The sequence below is a fragment of the Neolamprologus multifasciatus genome, chromosome 7, assembly GCF_963576455.1.
Source record: "Neolamprologus multifasciatus chromosome 7, fNeoMul1.2, whole genome shotgun sequence".
Lineage (NCBI taxonomy): Eukaryota > Metazoa > Chordata > Actinopteri > Cichliformes > Cichlidae > Neolamprologus > Neolamprologus multifasciatus.
In genome coordinates, this window is record NC_140445.1 from 64,977,691 (window position 1) to 64,997,160 (window position 19,470).

The 19,470-nt window shown below is 40.1% G+C and overlaps 1 protein-coding gene across 3 annotated transcripts; it reads right to left on the reverse strand.

The window, feature by feature from the left end:
* Positions 1–434: 434 nt before the first annotated feature.
* On the reverse strand, positions 435–16,405 carry wfdc1 (WAP four-disulfide core domain 1). 3 transcript variants are annotated; one of them, XM_085165506.1, is made up of 7 exons: positions 15,441–16,401; positions 4,269–4,464; positions 4,022–4,105; positions 3,242–3,382; positions 2,754–2,804; positions 2,606–2,665; positions 435–2,517 (listed from the first exon to the last, which is right to left on the reverse strand). In XM_085165506.1, exons 1-6 carry the CDS (start codon positions 15,531–15,533, stop codon positions 2,607–2,609), a joined length of 624 nt encoding a protein of 207 aa, XP_085021632.1. In that variant the 5' UTR covers positions 15,534–16,401; the 3' UTR covers positions 435–2,517; position 2,606. The 3 variants fall into 3 exon arrangements, 2 of the variants coding, with proteins under 2 accessions (XP_085021632.1, XP_085021633.1); XR_014874954.1 differs by lacking the exon at positions 435–2,517 and having other exon boundaries at positions 2,601–2,665; positions 2,754–3,172; positions 3,218–3,382; positions 15,441–16,405; XM_085165507.1 differs by lacking the exons at positions 435–2,517; positions 2,606–2,665 and having other exon boundaries at positions 2,710–3,172; positions 3,218–3,382; positions 15,441–16,405.
* Positions 16,406–19,470: the final 3,065 nt, after the last annotated feature.

The following is a 19,470-nucleotide window of genomic DNA, read 5'->3' on the forward strand; positions in this document are numbered from 1 at the left end:
TAGAAGCTCACATCAAGAAAACAACTCCTCTGTTCACAGTAGCATCGCTCTGCTAACATGCTAACAGCACATTTGAGCTACTCACCCCCTCCCTCCTGTGCTGAATCATAGAGCGAACGAATCACTCACTCACTCACTCACCCCCTCCCTCCTGTGCTGAATCATAGAGCGAACGAATCACTCACTCACTCACCCCCTCCCTCCTGGCTCACAGCTTCTTCTTCTTCTTGGTTGGCAACCAATGTTAAGGCGCATTACCGCCCCCTGGCTCACATTTCAGTGGACATATAGATGAGAAAATATTTAACAAATTTAAGCAAAATACTAATAAAATAAAAAATTAACAAAATAAATGTTTATTAAGCAATTTTGATAGGAAATTGCTTAATTTTTGAAATTTTTGCTCTTTTTTTCTCTAGCAGTAGGATCTACACGAAAAGAGAAACAAATTAAGTTTGAGTGAAAATGTACATTTTTTGCACTCTCTGGTCAACTGACTCAGCGAAGCAAATGACTCAAAAATTCGATTCACTTTGGTGAGTGACTCATTAAAACTCGATTCAGTAAAAAGAATCAAATTTACCATCACTACAGAGCACTTCTAATAAGCAAGCAGGCACTAGCATAAGCCCACACCTGCCGCCCAGTACAAACATGCAGACACCCAGTCTACTGAAGACTGGTGGCAAAATCGAGCATTCTTATTTGCTTGCAATGTCATGTTTTCTTGAAATATATTTAATTAAAAACAATTTTTGAAATTACTTTTTAGGGGCATATATTGCCTTATCTTTTATTCTCTTGTGTTGTTTATTAATGAAAATCACAGGCTCTAAATCTATTGTCTTAATTTAAGGAAATGTTTGTCCAGCGGGGGAGTGGTGACCTTAATGGCCACCCCCACAACCACCACTACCACTGGCTACCTAACACCAGGGCTTTGTAAAAAGACCCACTGGGTCGGAAAGTGTTCAAACTTGTTTTTACAAGCTGACTGTGGATTTGTATAACTCCACAAACATTACATGTTTTTGTACTAAAGAACGCAAATATTTCTGTTCTCTGTCATGAGCGAGATGGGGAACCAAACCAGTACCATTCTTGCAGAAGTTCTGTTTGTGCAAACTTCCAAACAGTTTCAAATGCAATGTGGTCTAAAGCACTTATTTTAGCTACAAACTGAGGCAGCTAATTTGAAAGCTAGTCAGTGCTGTTCTGCTACTAAATGAGAACAAAGAAGTCTGTGTTTCTCTTGGGAAAAGAACCGAGCAATATTATTTTTGCCTTTTCGTTTCATTTTTAGATAGTGAACAGAAAGCTAATTTGACTGCATGCAGATGTACATAAATGCTCTTGGCTTGACAGAATGTGAATAGTATTTTCACACATCTTAAAATGACTTGGGAAAGAGAACCAAAGGACAACTTTTTTTAAAATAAAGTGGTTTATTTAGAATAATCAAGGCAGCGACACAGCACCAATCAGATGGAAACATTCAGACATCACTTTAGTTCTGCACAGTGGTTTTCTTTCACGTGTGACCAGCTTATTCTTCTGTTATTATATGCAGCAATTACCGAAGCACCATTTAAATATTTACATGGAAGCAAAATCCCTTTCTTTTATCATGTGTATACTGCAGCAGGGATTATTGTCACTCATATAGCATGTTAATGAATAACTGTTCTGAACTGGTACATATTTACTGCATAAGTCGTCAAAGAAGTCTAAATGAAATCAGTCTTTTCAAAACTTTCCTTCAGGAGGTTAATTAACTTTTCTTTTTCACAGGGGGAGCATCTCGAATAGGCCTCTTAAATAAACAGTTTTGTCTTTCTTTATTTTGCTTTCCAAGTCTCAGTCAGCATCTGTTAGCTTGTACATACCTGCAGCTGTTCTAAATTTACTAATCCACATACTCACATGGTATTATTTTTTTATTAGAGTTATTAGCCCATAATATAAAACATCTGGATTTTCTTAGCTGACTCAAGGCTACACCTGGATTTTTTCTCATCTTGTCCATAAAACATTCCAGATTTCAGAAGAGGAATTTAGAGCTAAGAACGAAGCCCACATGGTCTTGATTTTTTCTGCTGACCAGTCTTAAGAATAGAGAGCATGGCAGTGGATGAAAATAGGAACAAATTATAGAGAGGGGGGAGGGGGCTGCAAAAATCAGGGTTGCTTAGACAATTTTGCTAATCAGCTTCAGTTTGCACCGTGCGCTACCTTCACCAAAAGCCTCTCCTCCCTTTTTGCTGACATCACACAGAGGGACAAAAGTGCTTTTTTTCTTTGGATGCATGCTGAGAGTGTGAGAAACTCGTCTCCCTGTGGACACGTGACTGACGAGAGGCTGCGAGACAGGGCGTTGCGCAGAGGAGGTAGCAGCTGGAGGCGTAGTTTAAAAGAAGGTCAGATCTGATCCCGGTTTAGCTGCGAGCGGATCAAACAGGACTGGACTGATGTCTGAGGTTGTGCTATGCTCGAAGCTGAGGCTGAGTTCAAGTCGACCTGAGCAGGTATAAGAAAAAATGGGTTTGTTTACAGGAAAATGCAGATGAGGATGATTTTATTTTTATGTGAGTGGCTGAGAACATACTTCACCCCAGGTGCTTGTGGTGATGCTTTTCATAGCCCACTGCACTGTTAGAGCTCGTACCTATCAAATAAAAAAGCCACAATGATGTCAGACATACTAGCTTTACTTAATATTCAGTTTGAAGCTTTTATTCACTTGAGCTTCTTACCTAAGTAGTCCTTGTAGTCCTTAAAGTATTTGTGTCTCAAGCTGCGTCCATCTGTAATTAAAATCACAGTTATATGCACAAACTGAATGAACGGATAAAGTTCCCTCTGTCAAACACTTGGTTTAATATTTCTGCCAACAGCTTCAATCACACGTTATCAGTTCATCTTGTGGCCGTCTATTCATTTGCAAGGTCACTCCAGCATGTTTATTTCAAGATCTATTTCAAGGGAGAAACCTGGCATCTAACAGCGTGCCATTTGCCAAGATAGAGACACCAGAGCAGGAGCAGAAGGCTTGGCACAGCCTGGCGTTCTCATCCTGCCCTGTGGCGCTTCAGAGCACAAAGCCTTGAGAGCAGCTCTATCAGATGTTAGTTGTGAAAGTGACATATAGATAGGAGAGAATGTGTGTTCGATTCTACATTTAAAGCCATATCACAATCATATGAGCGATCACTAAAACAAGTCAAGGGAAATAAAATAATACCAGAGTTGCCGCGCTGCTTGATGCACTGTCCCCTGTTAGGGATGCCAGAGGCTGGGTTTCCTGGATTGATGATGTGGCACTCGTAGCCCGTAGGACAGTGCAGAGGCTCATCTCCATCCTCAGTAGTACTGCAGGCCTCAGCTAGTGGGCAAAGAAATACAAAAACTGTAATATTCTGGTCTCTGTTATACTCAGACTCCAGAATATCTATTTCCTACCCAACGGGGTAGTAAGTTTTATTAACAAGTCATGCGACTCAGATTGGTCCTGTGCCATGTACAACAGCAACATACAGCCTAACAATCCTTACTTGTGTGTCACTCTAAAACGTCCGTGCAGCAACACAATCCATTGTGGAACAAACCATCTTGCAAACAATAATTCACATTATTACAAAAACCAACGCACTCTGTACACTCTGTATCCAAGGAAACGACAATAAGAAGAGCAAAAGTCATTTTGTGGCACTATATTCTGGATTTCCTTAAAATAATTAAAAAACAATATTTCCCACAGGAAATGCCAGCATACAAATATAAACTCAGAAAAAAACTCAAAGTTTTAGAGTTTTTTTTTAAAGGAAAATGAGCACAAAGTCTGCCCTCCTGTTAATATTTGTGGAGCGTTGTATTTGAGCCTGGTGGGACTATTGACAGTGAAGATGTCTTTACAGTTTGTGATTATTATTGTCACACAGGAAGGGAGGAAAGTGACTTCGGATTAAATATCACTGCACAATATTTCACTGAAAACCTTAACTGTTCAGGTGTGTGGCCTCACCTTGCAAAACCTCCTCAGGACCGTCTAGCAGCCAGCCGTTACCCCCCAACCATCGAGGCTTGGGCTGCACCAGCCAGTCCAGAACTGCTCAAAACACACACATCCTTAGCTACTGCAATACTCAACAACAATACGAGGAAAAATATAACTTCCTGCATTTCTGTGAACATCAAAATATTGCCAAACAATAATCACTTTGATATAATTTGAAGCCCTATTTTAACTCCAGTCTGCTGCTTCTGCTGACCTGGTGGTGGCTGCACAGACTCCAGGCAGGCATAGATGCAGCCATTGTAGCAGCAGCGTTTGTAGCGCTCGCATTCTGAGTCTGAGCGGCAGCCCGGGACCTCGCAGGCTCGCTCTGGTAACATCTGGGGCGGCGGTGGACACCGGTCATTCTTTTGGTGCTGTGTGGACTGGGGATGATTGAGATACTCGTAATCCTGAAAGAGAGAAAGAAAGAGGGATAAATGTCTGAAATATAACATGGATGGGGTCATGATACCCTCTCTTCTTTATTTAAAGTACTGGAACATATTACCCCGGAGGCCAATGTGAGGGCAACACACACAAAAAGAAATAGAGATACTGACGTCAGAATTAGTAGATATTGAGATAGATAGATATATGCATTTTATTTTTTTAATAACACGGTTAAAAGACAACAGATCATAAAAATGCAGCTCTGGAGTCAGAACACAAAACACACTGATAGGAAATGTCACATTAACTTTGCAGGTGTCGCTGTAAACAAAACCCTAATAAGTACATTATGGATGTCTCTGTGGGATTTCACATGCTGTTATATAAATGAATTTCAAAATAAAGTAAGTAAAGCTAATCACTGGTCTCCTAATACAAGTTTACTTTGATCAGTTAGTAAAGTTGAAGCACAGTAAGATAAGATAAGATAAGATAAGATAAGATAACCTTTATTAGTCAAACGTGTGGGAAATTTATTTTGTTACAGCAGTGCACAGTTGCATAGAAAAATTAGAGAAAAAACACTGGAATAATATATCTATGAGATACTGTACACAATAGAATAAAATAAAAATAAAATACTTTATACAATCGAATAAAATAGAATACAAATTCTATTTTAATACAACAATGTAATTTAATACAACAATGCCAGAAAAGAGTATTGCGTTTAGTGTTATTGCTATTGCACATGTGTGGACGTGTGTGTTTGATCAGTTGAAGTAAAAGCTTAGTTTCACTGTAGACAACAGTGGCGGTCCTAGCCTGTTTGGCGCCCTGGGCGAACACTCCCTCTGGCGCCCCCCCCCCCCCCCCCCCCAACCACACACACACACACAAAACATATTAAGGATTGTACATTAACATAAAACTGTTGTACACACACACACACATATGAAGAGAGAGAGTATGCATAGTATGCAAACAACTACCAAACAGCCATCATAATTCATCATACAATGAGAACAGGACAAATCAACAACTGACAATGACTAATTAATATTAAAATCTGTAACATAATGTATTGTTTGGAGTTTAGTCTGTTACTGTTGCTATTTTTATCATTTCTTCTTGGAGCAACTGTAACGCACATCATTTCCTTAGGGATTAATAAAGTATTCTGATTCTGATTGTTTCAGGATGACCTGCCATTATCCAATCACACATCTGCTTACCTGCATCTTTTGCTCGTTTCTCCTCCTCTTCTTTTCTCTTTTTTCTAAACTGAGCACCTGATGGCTTAGAACTTTTCTTGTCCATCTTCCATTGGTTTTAATTTTGCACTCCAGTATGAACACAAATCCCCCAACTCTTGGATCACCACAACATAACCTAACAGACCTACACCTTAGTTCACAGATTCACTTTGTTTATTTCTGGTTTATTTCTGAGATTTCACACAACCCAGGACTCAAATCATGAATACATGATGGGCTTGGATTTACAACATTATGAATGAAATGTGCTCTATTTGGAAGCAGCAGGCCCCTCCTCCCCTTTCGACGGGTTGTGTGTGAGACTTTAAATAATCAAACTGTAAATTATAAATTTTAAATCGTTATTGATCTCTTTACCCCGAGTCCTAAAGTGTATATTTATTTTCTTACTCTTCTTATATTTATTGTTTGTTTACTTGCACTGCTGTAACTGGAGCCTCGTCGTCTCGTCTCTCTATACACTGGACTGTATGTAGCGGAGATGACAATAAAGTTTACTTTGACTTCAGCAGCGAGCAGGCGCACCGAGGGCTCTCGCGCTCACTTTTCGTGTACAGAATTACGAAAAAACATCGGTGCAAATTATAAGTCTGTATTATAGTGTCTGGTGTTTTCATGTTTGTTGGTTTGTTTTAATTTTGTTTTATTTTGCGAGTTGGTTATTAGATGCCGCTCCAGCCAGCCAGAGACTCCCCCGCCGCCCCGCCCTCTCCTCCCTGTGTCGCAAGCAGCAGGCGCACCTCGCAAACGGAGGGCGCCCTTACTCCCAGCAAATGGGCGATAGAAAACCGATCGGTGCCTATGCCATTTCCAATATGCGCTGGCTGACGTCGGGGAAGCATGAGTACGAGCATTTTGCCCGTGATGCCGCCCCCCACCACGATGCTGCCCCGGGCAACTGCCCGTGTCGCCCGTATCTAAAACCGCTACTGGTAGACAAGAAGTATTTTCAGAATGGGTGCTGGCTAGGGCTGCCACGATTAGTCGACTAGTCACAATTACGTCGACTATCAAAATCGTCAACGACTGATTTAATAGTCAACCCGTCGTTTGAAGCTTTGTAAGATCACAAAAGCCGCAGGAATAAGTAGTAGGATTTAAGAGTGTAATAACGGACTGAAACAGAAGATGGCAGCACTGCATGTACAAGGATGCCAGCTGCCGTTAAACCCCGAAAAAGAAGTAGCTCTGTCCCAGAATTCATAGCGCAGCCCAGCTCAGTTTCCAACAATGGCGGCAGCTAGTTAGTTTTAATATTACTCTTATTATTCTTTCTGGGTCACAAAATAAACGTTTAACATATTTTCAGGCGAGAATGAAGCTGTGTAAACCTCAAATATCTGCTCAGTTTATCAAGACACCACATATTTTCAAAAGCGCTCCGACGTTTTCGGAGATGTCTGTTACCCACTAGCTCGATAGCTAGCCGGGGGCTAGGCTAACTAGAGCCGTGAGAACACCGGACTCCAGCAAATCGTTTTCAAACCCACCGCCGTCTTTCTCTACTCAGGTTAAACATGATATATAAGTCACTTAGATAACTTAAAAATGTTATTGTTTGGCTTTTTTTGGTATTTTATTTGTTCCTGAGTAAATCGGTTTGGCTGAGATTAAAGTTATAGTTTTTACACAGCTGAATAAACGTCAAGCAGACAGCTGATTATCAGAAGTGTGAGATGCTGGAGAATATATTGCGGTGTCCTGTTATATTTTAGATAGCAAGGAGTTTATTAAACTTCACAGAAACAATCTGCAAATTTCATTAAAATTTAATAAACTATCATCTTGTCTTTATTTTTAGTTAGCATATACCTTAAACACTTAAAGCTGTAAGCTAATGATAGTTATATAAGAGCAGATGCTGCTGGTGCAATAAGCTGTACGTCCAATGGATGATGATCTGATTAGTCGACTATCAAAATAATCGTTTGTGGCAGCCCTAGTGCTGGCTGTGCTGCATATATGTAGATTAGACTGAGACAGTTTCATTCAGTGTAATAATATCTGTGACCACATTGCAACCAGCAGAGGGCGACAATACACCAGAGGGAACACATCCAGCACTGAACTGTGCACAGGAGCGGTGAAGGTTTGATTTCTGCATGCATGCCTGCCTACCAATACCTTAACCTGGATTGGTCAGGTGTTTCAGTGTGGGACCGAACACTTACTTCCCTGGTGAATGGGAGGGAGAAAGTAGGCCACTGTGAAGCTGAGCAGAGATCCACTTCACACACAGTTTTGGCAAGAACAAGTGGAGGGAAGTGTTTTGTTTTTTTTATTATATTTCTTTGTTCACTGCTGGTATTGAATATCTGATGTTGTGCACCACAGAATAAGTGACCACTCATTGTTCTGGGGGTTTGTGCACATGGAAATTATTATAGCAAAATCCCAAGAAGCACAGCTGCCATAAACCAAACACCAACTCTCATATTTTCTCACGAACTGTATTTACTTTTCTGGATGAAGCGTCAGTGTTTTCTCTCGTTTTAACTGTATCAAAACGAACAGTTTGGTTTAACCTCGGCTCCTCCAGAGCGGAGGAACATAAAAAGAACCTTTGGGGAATATTTTATTAATTGGCTAGAGTTCATTTTCTAAACTGGTCAAGGTTGTGCATCCACTGTTTGCATGATGTTGAAAGCACACGGTGCGAGAAACAAGTGAACCTGCAGCGTCGTTTCTGAATGGGCCAGAGTGCAGATGAAAGCGAGCAAGAGGAATTTGTTTTTGTTTCTTCTTACACTAGATTTGTAATTAGATAATTGGCTTCTGGGTGGCACACGGTCATTAAAACGGTGCTGTTTATTTGGCAGGCTCGCAGGCTGTTCCTCCGAACCAACCAGTGAAACACAGAAGACAAATGTTTGGCCCTCATGGTGGCACCACAAACACTTTAAAAATGAATTCATTTCTTCTGGCAGCTGGGAGCTCGGTGGGTGTTTGGTGTACGGGGTGAGGTCGGCGATGGAGAGAGCGCTGTGTTCTTCGGTTAATTTGAAATTTCGATTATTTTAGCGAGTTGAAATGAGAGGCCTGTTTCGCCTAATACTTTGGACCTCAGCAGTCGTTTTGACACATGGACAAAAACAGGAAATAACTGGATATAGTAAAGCTTTTCATCTCCAAAGAACAAGAATATTGTTTGTGAGTTTGCTGCGGGTGTTGTCTCTGATGTTAGTCGGTGGTCAGTGATTATTTTATTGCTTTTCTAGTTAACCCTTTAAGACCTACCATAGAACCAAGTCCGCCAGAGCTTATATTATATTTTTACATGCTGTAGTGCCATTTTTGGGAGCATTTCAAGTTGCTATACATCAATACAACCATTACAGCCTAGATTTTAATAATATGCATGAATTAAGTGCATAGTGATTACATAAATTGCAAAAAAGTGCAATAAACTACAAAAAAATTGAAAATCGTTTTTGTTTTTTTAACATATATTTCTAGTTAGAGAAATTTAAGAGGCTTATCCCTCAAAACTGTAAATACAAAAAAGTTGCACAAAATAGTTTCCCACCACAGGAAATTTATTTTGAGTGTCTTCATAGTTTTATTTTTGAAATACACCAATTTTTATACACTGCAGGAAAAACGAAAATAAATATTATAATGCAAATTTGCAAAAAAGCAGCATATGCATCAAAATAAACTATTTCCAGCAGTGCAATATGAGTCCTAAGCTTCCCAGAAACGACACAGAAAGTCATAAAGTCAAACATAACTTTTAAAAACACCAGTATAGGCTCATTGAGGCCCGGACCGTAAAAAACTACATTTCCGCGAAAATGACGTCACTTCCGGTTTCGGGCAGGTCATGGCGGACATGCGATAGTTCGTGCTGAGGTCTAATCCAATGTAGGAAGTGTTATGAACAGCTGATCAGATCGGCAAAGCTGTTTCTGGAATATTATGTTTTTGTTGCTGCAAGCGCTTTTTATGCAATTTTTGCAAAGCTATATGTGGAAGGAAACTGTGACCTAGCACAAGCTGATGGCATAAGATGTAAGTACAACTCCTCAGGTTTCATATGCAAAAAAAATTATTGCGCTAGCTTACGTGGTTGCAGAGCTACCGGGATTTAAAAATAGTTACGCAAAACAGAGCGTGCCCGCTCCGACCGGTTTTAAAGGGTTAAATTCCACTCTAATGTTTATGTGTATGCTGGCCTCAAACAGACAGGAGTCTACTGGAGCTCCGTACTCATTCACAGCATCTCTTCTGTGAATGAGTACTACAAAGTTTGCTCAGACTGGATAATTACATAATGATTATTACGCTATCTGAACTTATCTTATATCCGATCTGTTCCCAGTGCAAACCTCTCCTACAAAAAGCTCAAGCGTGCCCTTCCTGTTTATTCAACTGCATGCTTTTGCGTGTGTGTAGTTTGAACTTGCTCTTAATTATACCATACAGGCAAAAGTGCACACTGCAGGAGCCATTCACTGATTTATTACAGCTCCCCGAGAACGCTACCATCACCCATGCTGGTTCGGACTGTGCTTTGGTTAAATATCTGTTGCTCTTCTTTTACTTTAACCACTTTGTTCTCAGTCGTCATCTCATGATTTTTCCTCTGCTGTACGCCAGAAGGGCTGTCATGCTCTGCAAATCTCACACACATCTCTCAGATGTTCCACAGTGTTTATTTACACTCCTGTCTGCTGCTTCTCTCCAATAAAGAAACTGCCAGCAGGCTTGTGTGTGATGTTCATGAATATCTGTGGGAATATTTTCCCCTCCATCTATCTATCTGTCACTGTCTCCATCTCGCTCACTCTTTGATGCTTTCAGTTTCTTTCTTCCCCTGCTGTTGGTGTCGAAAAGCAAAGTCTGATCTCAGTTGCTGATTCTTTCACTCGTTCCAATTTCTCACAGAGAGGTGATGGGGAGAAGCCACTTGAGACCACGTCTGGCTCCTTAACTGAACTGAAATCTGACCGTTTGAAGTACAGATACTAACATTTTCTGCTTTTCTGTGCAAGGATGCAAGTGCACGAGCACACACATGCACAGAAACTTGGATCTACAAACAAACCAAAGAATATATATATATATATATATATTTCCATGGTGTACACACAGGTAAACGTGTTTGGTCTTTTGGTTAGGTTTCAAGGTTTCATTTTAAATCTGGCAGATCTCCAGCTTTTACTAAATGAAGAAACTCACAGCACGCATCTGGTTAGATTTTGTGTTGCGAGACCCAATTTCCTGCTTCTAGAGCAGCTGTCAGTTTGACAGAAAGACAGAAGACCAAACGCAGCAGGCTAAGTTGCGAGGAAAACAGACAAACTGTAAATCAGTAAGACATGAGAGCTTTAATGAATGATGGGAAATTATGTTGACAGACAAACCACGAGAGATACAGCTTAAAAACAAGTGTGGTTTATACAGCGTTCCTACAACAGAAGGAATGTTTGGGATGATTTGGAAGGGAGTTTATATTTGAGGTTTGTGGTACTGAGCAATAATCTGCTCCAGTGTTATGTCCAGTAATGTGCTGCTGACCACCAGACTCAGATTAATCCTGCTTTGAGCTGCAGAGTTAAACAGCTGACAGGTCATATCTCAGAAAAGAAAACAATTCTCACAAATATATTCATTAGAATATATTAATAATAACAGAAAAATTATCCCAAATTGTAGATTCTAAGCGAGAATAGTGTTACACTACTATGATATAACTGACGGTTTATAGCCAGAGATGGCGTTACTGTAATCCGATTACTTATTTCAAGTAACGAGTAAAGTAAGGGATTACTATTGCAAAAACAGCAATTAGATTACCGTTACTTTCCCGTAGGAACGCTGCGTTACTGCGTTACTAAAACCGTGATTTTTTTGCCAGAATGTCTCATGACAGTGACGTAAGCGAGTGCGACATTCATGACAACAGCTGTGTGCAGATCAACAATGGATCATATATCGAGTGCAGAGAGAGTATGAGCGTGCAGCGTTTAAAGCGTGGAAGTACTGACCTTACTTTGAGTTTGATTCCATAAAAAGTGACAAAAACATTAGTGTCCGTTGTGCGTGGGAAGAAAACTTCTTTTTACAGCGAAAAAAACCCCTAAACTTCCGAGCAAGCACCGAGTAGCTACGACGTAATGGGAAACTCACAGAGAAACTCGCGGATTCTTCCACTGACCGCTGCACACCTGCACCAGGGTAACCCTCCGCCTACCCCACTCCTGCTTTACAGGTGAAAATAGAGCAACAGGACCGCTAGTCTGTGACTTTATTTATTTTATCTTTTTTATCTTTTTATCTCTATTTATATGTGCTGGAATGTGCAGAAAATAGGTTTAAATATTAAACAAATTTCTTCCAGTCAGAGAATGTTGCAGATAATTACATTTTTGCTTGATGCATAAAGTTAAAAGATTAAAACTAACAAAACAAGTTTTAAAAAGAGACTTTTCCATTTGATTACATTTTGTATGATGATTATGTAGTAAAAGTAGAATTGGGCTGAAAGATCTATCACTTTATCACCTATTCAGGTTGTAAATCGTGTTTTTAAAAAGTAACTAAGTAACTAAGTAACTAAGTAATTAAATACTTTTGAAAATAAGTAATCAGTAAAGTAACGTGATTACTTTTGGGGGGAAGTAATCAGTAATTAGTTACTGATTACTTTTTTCAAGTAACTTGACCAACACTGTTTATAGCTAATGACCAATGGCTGCAGTAGTTTCCTTCATATTGACACTCTGTCCTCTCAGAGCTCTGAGCTTCCACAAAGCAAATCTACATGTTTAAAGTCACCATATTTAAAACTTCACAGCTACAAACGTGGCCTGGTCTTTCCTGGTCTTTCTACAGTCAGCGCCTTCCATGCATTTATAAATCCCAGGCTTACAGACTTTTCCCCTTTTACCTAATAATAAACAATAATAATATTACACTTCATTTACAAACACCTTTCAAAACACTCAGGGGCCCTGTACAGTAAATGAACAAAAACCAAGTAAAAGAGCACAAAAAATAGACAAGTTAGAAGTAGACAGTGCACATGTGATCACAGGGGAAAAGTAGTTTTAAACAGATGAGTTTTGAGCTTAGAGCAATTGCATACAGCTGGAAACAATATTCCTTGCACTAAAATGTTCAAACTTTAGCTCTGAAACTGTTTGCATTACAAGACAAGCCATCACCACCAGTCTGTAACATTTAAAAGAGCTCCACAAATGTCCACAAATCTCTCAAAGATCAGGCAGCAGTTGCATGCTTATCCTTCAAACACATGACTAGACAAACGCCAGGAAGCCCAAGTGTTTCACATTCTGCTTAATAGCAGATGCTGTCAGAAGGGCCCACATCACTTCACTTAGATGAAACTAAAGATTTATAATGCTACTGTGAGACACCGCTTTGCACACGGGCATGCCCAGGCAGATGTCTGAGCCAGACTGTGTTATGGCTATATGAGACTAAACAATCTGGTTGAGCGGTGGGTGGGTGCAAAGCAAATGTGGAATCTGAAAATCTGGGGCAATGATTTGCTAAGAGGGGGAAACTTATAGATCCAAAACTTTCAAACTGAGGCGCTGCTGAGGTATTTATCTCAGACATAAGAGTGGGTCCTTTTTGTTCCTTTTAAGTGCTTAAACAGAACAGGCAATCTCCAGCCTGATTAGACAGGTGCTGAAAACTGGCCTATTTCTATTAGCATCTCTATCACTCTGACCATTGCAGCCTTTAGGCCCATTTCTTACCTAAATACCCAGATTACATGTAAATCATTCTTAGACCAACATGTTTCTATTCCAGCGCAGAGATGGAACATGGAAAGACTGTCATGCAAACACCTTTCTTTCAAAAGATTTACACGTATACTAAATGATCAACTCTTGGTGTACACAGTGCATGTAGCACTTCTCTTAAATCCAAGTGATACTTTGGTTTTGGGAAAATGTCAGCGTGTTCAATCCATTACTGACCAAAATACATTCTTTAAGGTTAAAACAAATATCTGCCAAAATCTGACCTCCTCTCCTGTATTAATATATAAACCTACATGCATGTAAAAATTTTGTGTATTCATATTGTTGTGGTTTAAAGCTTATTATACAATCTCAAGAAAAGGCTTCAAAAGGCAAAACTGAGCATGTTGGTGGTCTTGTGTTGATTTTCCTTTTGAGACAAAACATCCTTCTGTGGAGTGTGTATGTTAAATACTGCGTCTTTCTGTATGGCCTTGGCGTTATGAATGGGGCTGATTGTGTGTATGTGGGAGATTTTAAAAAAAAGAAAGATTGCAAGATACCGAGATGAAAAGGTTCAAGGAGTAAAAGGCAAACTCTGTCTATAGAGCTGTCTCAGCATGTTCCAATTACTGCAGCTTTGAGGCAGAGTCCAGACGGACGGTTCTTTTGGCCCATCCTGAGAGCAGGAGGAGACCAGAGAAAGATATTTGAAAGAGGGAAAACAGAGGGTGGTGTACTGAGAGAAGCACACGGTCAGCGGGGAAGAGAAATCGGGTCAGAACGAGGGTGGAATGGTAACAGTTACATACAGTGTTAGAGAAAGGCTGAAAATGAGAGACAGAGGCCACAAACAAGTCAGAAGGTGAGAACACTGAAGCATGAAAGGTTACAGAGAGGAAAGGCAGCACGCTACAGTGAGCCCTTGTTAGAGATGATCAATCAGCTACACTGAGCTGAGTTAACAAGCCGGGGCCTGGCCTGCAAAGTCAGTTCCTGCCCTAATAATCCACTACACACACACAGACACACACACACACACACACACAGACACACACACACAGACACACACACACACAGACACCCCCCACTACTCCTATAGAAACCTGAAAATCACTACTTATTCCAACCTGTTGCACACTCTCTGTTACTCTTCAAAACTCGCCTGTCTGAGTGGATTTTTCATGCGTCTATAAATCAAAGCACATCTGCTCTCAAACCGTTTTTTCACAACGGTGAAAGAAATGTTAAAGTTCTGACTCTTCTCCAGACTGAACTACGTACTTACTCTGTTACATTTGTAACTAATTTGTAACTGTTACATTTGTATTTGTTTCAATGTTTCATCTGAAAACTAACAAGCATGCCTATCTCATACGGTTTCCGTTAAAAGCTACAATATTTCCCGATGATAATAAGTGATCATACAAAAAAAGCTAGCATCATGTGGATTGGGCCTATTTAATCAAAATCACGGTCATTACCTAGCCACAGTTAGCATAGCTGGGACACGGGGGGTGCCACAAATCGAATTTCACGCTCCTCCTGGGTTTGGAAAAGTTCTGAATTAACTTTCAGAGCTGCGATTTGTTGTTTTTACTCCACGACTTTGGAATTGATATAAAACAAGATATAATATATAACTTTATTTAGCAATTTAATCTGATTTAAAATATCCAGCTGGTGATTGTAGAGTAAAAATATATATTTCTTCCTTTGAGTATAAAACCTGAGTAAATGCACTTTTTCTGTAAATGTGTTTTATACTATGCCACAACACTATCGTTCATTTTAATCACAGCCCTCAGGCCTACTCGAACACCTCTCACCTCAGACACACAGCTCAAAGTGCCTCCCTGTAACCGAGCAGACATTGTACTGCAGTGCTGTGAGCTTTCACTGACTTCCACTTTAAAAGATTCTCTAAACAACCCCGAGACAGAGGAATACAAACACTCGTATGTACAGTAGAAAAATCAAAGGTGAGGTTATGTGCCCCACCTTATGGTTGAGTCCTCTTTTCCTGATTCTTCTGGCATCACTTCCTGTGGACAGGACCAACAGGGACAGGAGCACCAGCAAAGAGCCTGGCATGGTCTGTGTTCTGCACCCCCCTCCGTCTTCTCCTTTATTTTCTCAGTATTCCTTCTTCCTCTTTATTACAGAGATTTACTCAGAGTTTGTCCTGTAGCTGTTTGTAGGTCTTCTGGTTTGTTGCCTTTCCAGCTGAAGCAACAACTCTGGGTGCTCAAGTGCAGCCAGAAATTACACGAGCGCTCTCCCTCCAACAGGTCCTGCCTTTATATCCGGCTGAGGAAAAGTGACGGGCAGAATGACAGAGTAGAGAAAAAGTAGAGGAAAGTACAGAGGGGATGAATAGAGGCAGTACAGGAAAGGAAGGAGAATTGTTAGGAGGAGTAAAGAGGGGAAGGGAGAAACAGCAGCAGTCTGTGCATCAGTTACTGAGAGCTGAAACTGTCTGCTGGCACAGCGTGTGCACATGTCTCTGGAAGAGAGAAGGGGAGGTGAAAGGAGGGAGGACTGTTGGAGAGGGCAGTGAGTGTGAGACCGCCCCTTGGCCCCTCGTTGCATCTTGTAGCACATCTGGTGATTTTTATGTAAATTTGACAGCATTTTGTCTGCGTGCATTTGTGACTTATTTTATTTTATCTTTTTTGTTTGCACGGGGTTTAAATAGACTTCACGCTATACACGCTTTTTAACTATTAACAGATTTAAATTAGTTAGGACACACCTGATTCATATGGCAAGGTGTCTGAAATTGCACAAATACACCTAGCTGTCTGAATGAGTGTCCAAGTGTGAATAAACACAACCTAATGTTTGTTGGCAGAGCACTCGCAGTGATTTCAGTGGCACTGATCCATGCACAATAAAAGCATGTGGTGTATTTCAGGGAAAGGGGCCTCCCTGTCTTTTTTTCTGTCATATCCCCCCCCCCCCCTCCTTAAACTAGGACACCCTTCATCTCAACCTCACCCCCCACTTCCCCCGACTCACCCCACCACCTTACCACCGGACCTTTCTCCCCATTCTTTGCGTCTTGCACTGAAAGGGAGAAAGAATGCTAAGCCCGCACAAATCTCAGTCATTATTAGTTTTACAGGAGCAGAGCCCGTGTCACTGAGAGAGGCCCCTGGACTCACTTACACAAAAGACAAAGTAAAGCAAAAGCAAGGGAGAAAAAAATGAAAATGCAAAGGGTAAGGGGTGGACGACACGGACAATAAGATATGACGATAGTGGAATTTAATGAATGATTTGTTTCATTTAGCTTCCATATTTATGCTAAGTTATAATTACACTTGGTCCTGGAATGCTGGAGTGGAATCCAGCTGTCCAGTTTACAGCAGTGCTTCCCAGACATGTTCTCACATCTACATCCTGCCCTTCTTTCTAAAGGTGGAATTTACCGTATAAACAATTATAACCAAACAAGACGAGATGGTTGAAACAATCCAGCCAGCAGCTACAAGATATAAGAACATATCGCTCTGAATACAGATAAGCAGTGTTGGTCAAGTCACTTGAAAAAAGTAATCAGTAACTAATTACTGATTACTTCCCCAAAAAAGTAATCACGTTACTTTACTGATTACTTATTTTCAAAAGTATTTAATTACTTAGTTACTTAGTTACTTTTTAAAAACACGATTTACAACCTGAATAGGTGATAAAGTGATAGATCTTTCAGCCCAATTCTACTTTTTCTGCATAATCATCATACAAAATGTAATCAAATGGAAAAGTCTCTTTTTAAAACTTGTTTTATTAGTTTTAATCTTTTAACTTTATGCATCAAGCAAAAATTTAATTATCTGCAACATTCTCTGACTGGAAGAAATTAGTTTAACATTTAAACCTATTTTCTGCACATTCCAGCACATAAAATAAAATATTTTTGTGTGTTTACACTCAGTCTTTCAAATAGATGCAAGTAAAACACAGCAGAAAATAAATAAAGTCAAAGACTAGCGGTCCTGTTGCTCTATTTTCACCTGTAAAGCAGGAGTGGGGTAGGCGGAGGGTTACCCTGGTGCAGGTGTGCAGCGGTCAGTGGAAGAATCCGCGAGTTTCTCTGTGAGTTTCCCATTACGTCGTAGCTACTCGGTGCTTGTTTGGAAGTTTAGGGGTTTTTTCGCTGTAAAAAGAAGTTTTCTTCCCACGCACAACGGGCACTAATGTTTTTGTCACTTTTTATGGAATCAAACTCAAAGTAAGGTCAGTACTTCCACGCTTTAAACGCTGCACGCTCATACTCTCTCTGCACTCGATATATGATCCATTGTTGATCTGCACACAGCTGTTGTCACGAACGTCGCACTCGCTTACGTCACTGTCATGAGACATTCTCGCAAAAAATCACGGTTTTAGTAACGCAGTAACGCAGCGTTCCTACGGGAAAGTAACGGTAATCTAATTACCGTTTTTGCGATAGTAATCCTTACTTTACTCGTTACTTGAAAAAAGTAATCGCATTACAGTAACAGTACTGCCCATCTCTGCAGTTAAGTAATAAAACTGCTGGTTTAAAGACTCTACTGCATCTACTTTTATCTACACTCTGTTGGCCTCTGGGAATCAAAAAGATCAGTTACTGTGGTTTTGAAAGCAAAACATTTTCCCCCTATTTGTTTGATTTTGAATTTCAGTTGCTCTTTTCTTTTTAGCAACACCCCAAGTGCTTTAGATGCACAACAGGTCTGGACTACATTGGCCAGCTGAGCACCTGTAGCCTTGCTGGCATTGCCGAAGCGTGTAAGGCCTTTCCTGGAAAACAACATCAGTTAAATGCATGCATTTGTTATTATTCTGGATATTTTTGTTTGATAACCAGTGTCCGTGATTTTCTTTCACACATATGATGAAATTTCCAAGTACTTTTTAAATTAAATTCATCCATTCATACATGCATTTTCTGTCTGCGTTTCTGTTACAGGGAACAGCATCTGAACTATTTTGGAAACAATGTTATATGTGTGTCATCTATATAAGACAGAAATTAGAAAGATGGACACCTAAAAGATCAAATCTTTGATTGCAGTCTGTTTAGAGACAGGCTCCTCTTGAAAGGCAAAAAAAAATCCTTTCATCTGACAGCTGTTCTCTGGAGAAAAAGATAAATTGTAGCTGTTTCTGGGAGGATGGAGTGTCTGCAAATCTCTGGGGACTCCATATTAAATCCTCTCTGATACTGATTAATTCTAGCCTGATTCATGCTGTAATGTTTGGTAGCTCTCCAAAGACAGATGTGGCTGAGCGGACAGAGCAGCCCCTCTTTTTCATGTTTGCACACGAGCAGAGAGTGTGATTTCATAGAAGCCAAAGAGGTAAATGTGTGACATATGTTTCACAGCGAAGGCCAGCTTGTGCATCTGGACAGAATCTGTGAGTTTCAACAGAGGTTACATTTAAATACTGTCTTAATACAAAAAGTATAAGTACCAGTAAGCTTTGTGGTTGGGGTCTACTGTAGCCAAACACGTACACACACACCATGCATTCATACCACAGATGCTTGAGTTTTCCTATATAATTCATCATATTTCTTGTTGATACTGGGAGTTTGTGCACTAAATAATGGGATAAAATGTTCATTCCTCACGCTGTTAATCTTAGAGACTGCAGGAGAGGAGTTATTTAGTGCTGAGGGTCTTTAACACATTGCCAAAGGCTTCTAGGGATAATATGAACCAATCACTGATGTACTACAGAAACATTAAGCAGTACAACAACAGCTTGTAAACCTATTTCAATCACATGGACCAACCCTGACGTCTAATGTTTTGTTACCATGATCTTAGCAATAAAGGATTCAGTCCACAGAGACCTTATTGCTGACTCTGTGCATCAGCGTCAATGAAAGGAGGACGAAATGCACGGCAACATTTAAATGAACCAAAACCAAAGATTTACCAGACTTTGTGAATATGTGCTAAAGTGATATTTGGAAGAAGAAAATATATTTAAAATTTGTTCTGAAGATTGTTCTTTAATGTGACTTTAATGT

Bases quoted from the DNA above. Each gene is read 5' to 3' on its own strand.
- wfdc1 (XM_085165506.1), bottom strand. From the start codon at position 15,533: ATGCCAGGCTCTTTGCTGGTGCTCCTGTCCCTGTTGGTCCTGTCCACA. The intron at 3,383-4,021 runs GTGAGGCCACAC...TTTGCCCACTAG, and splicing joins TCCTGAGGAGGTTTTGCAAG to CTGAGGCCTGCAGTACTACT. The intron at 2,666-2,753 runs GTAAGAAGCTCA...TTTATTTGATAG, and splicing joins GGACTACAAGGACTACTTAG to GTACGAGCTCTAACAGTGCA.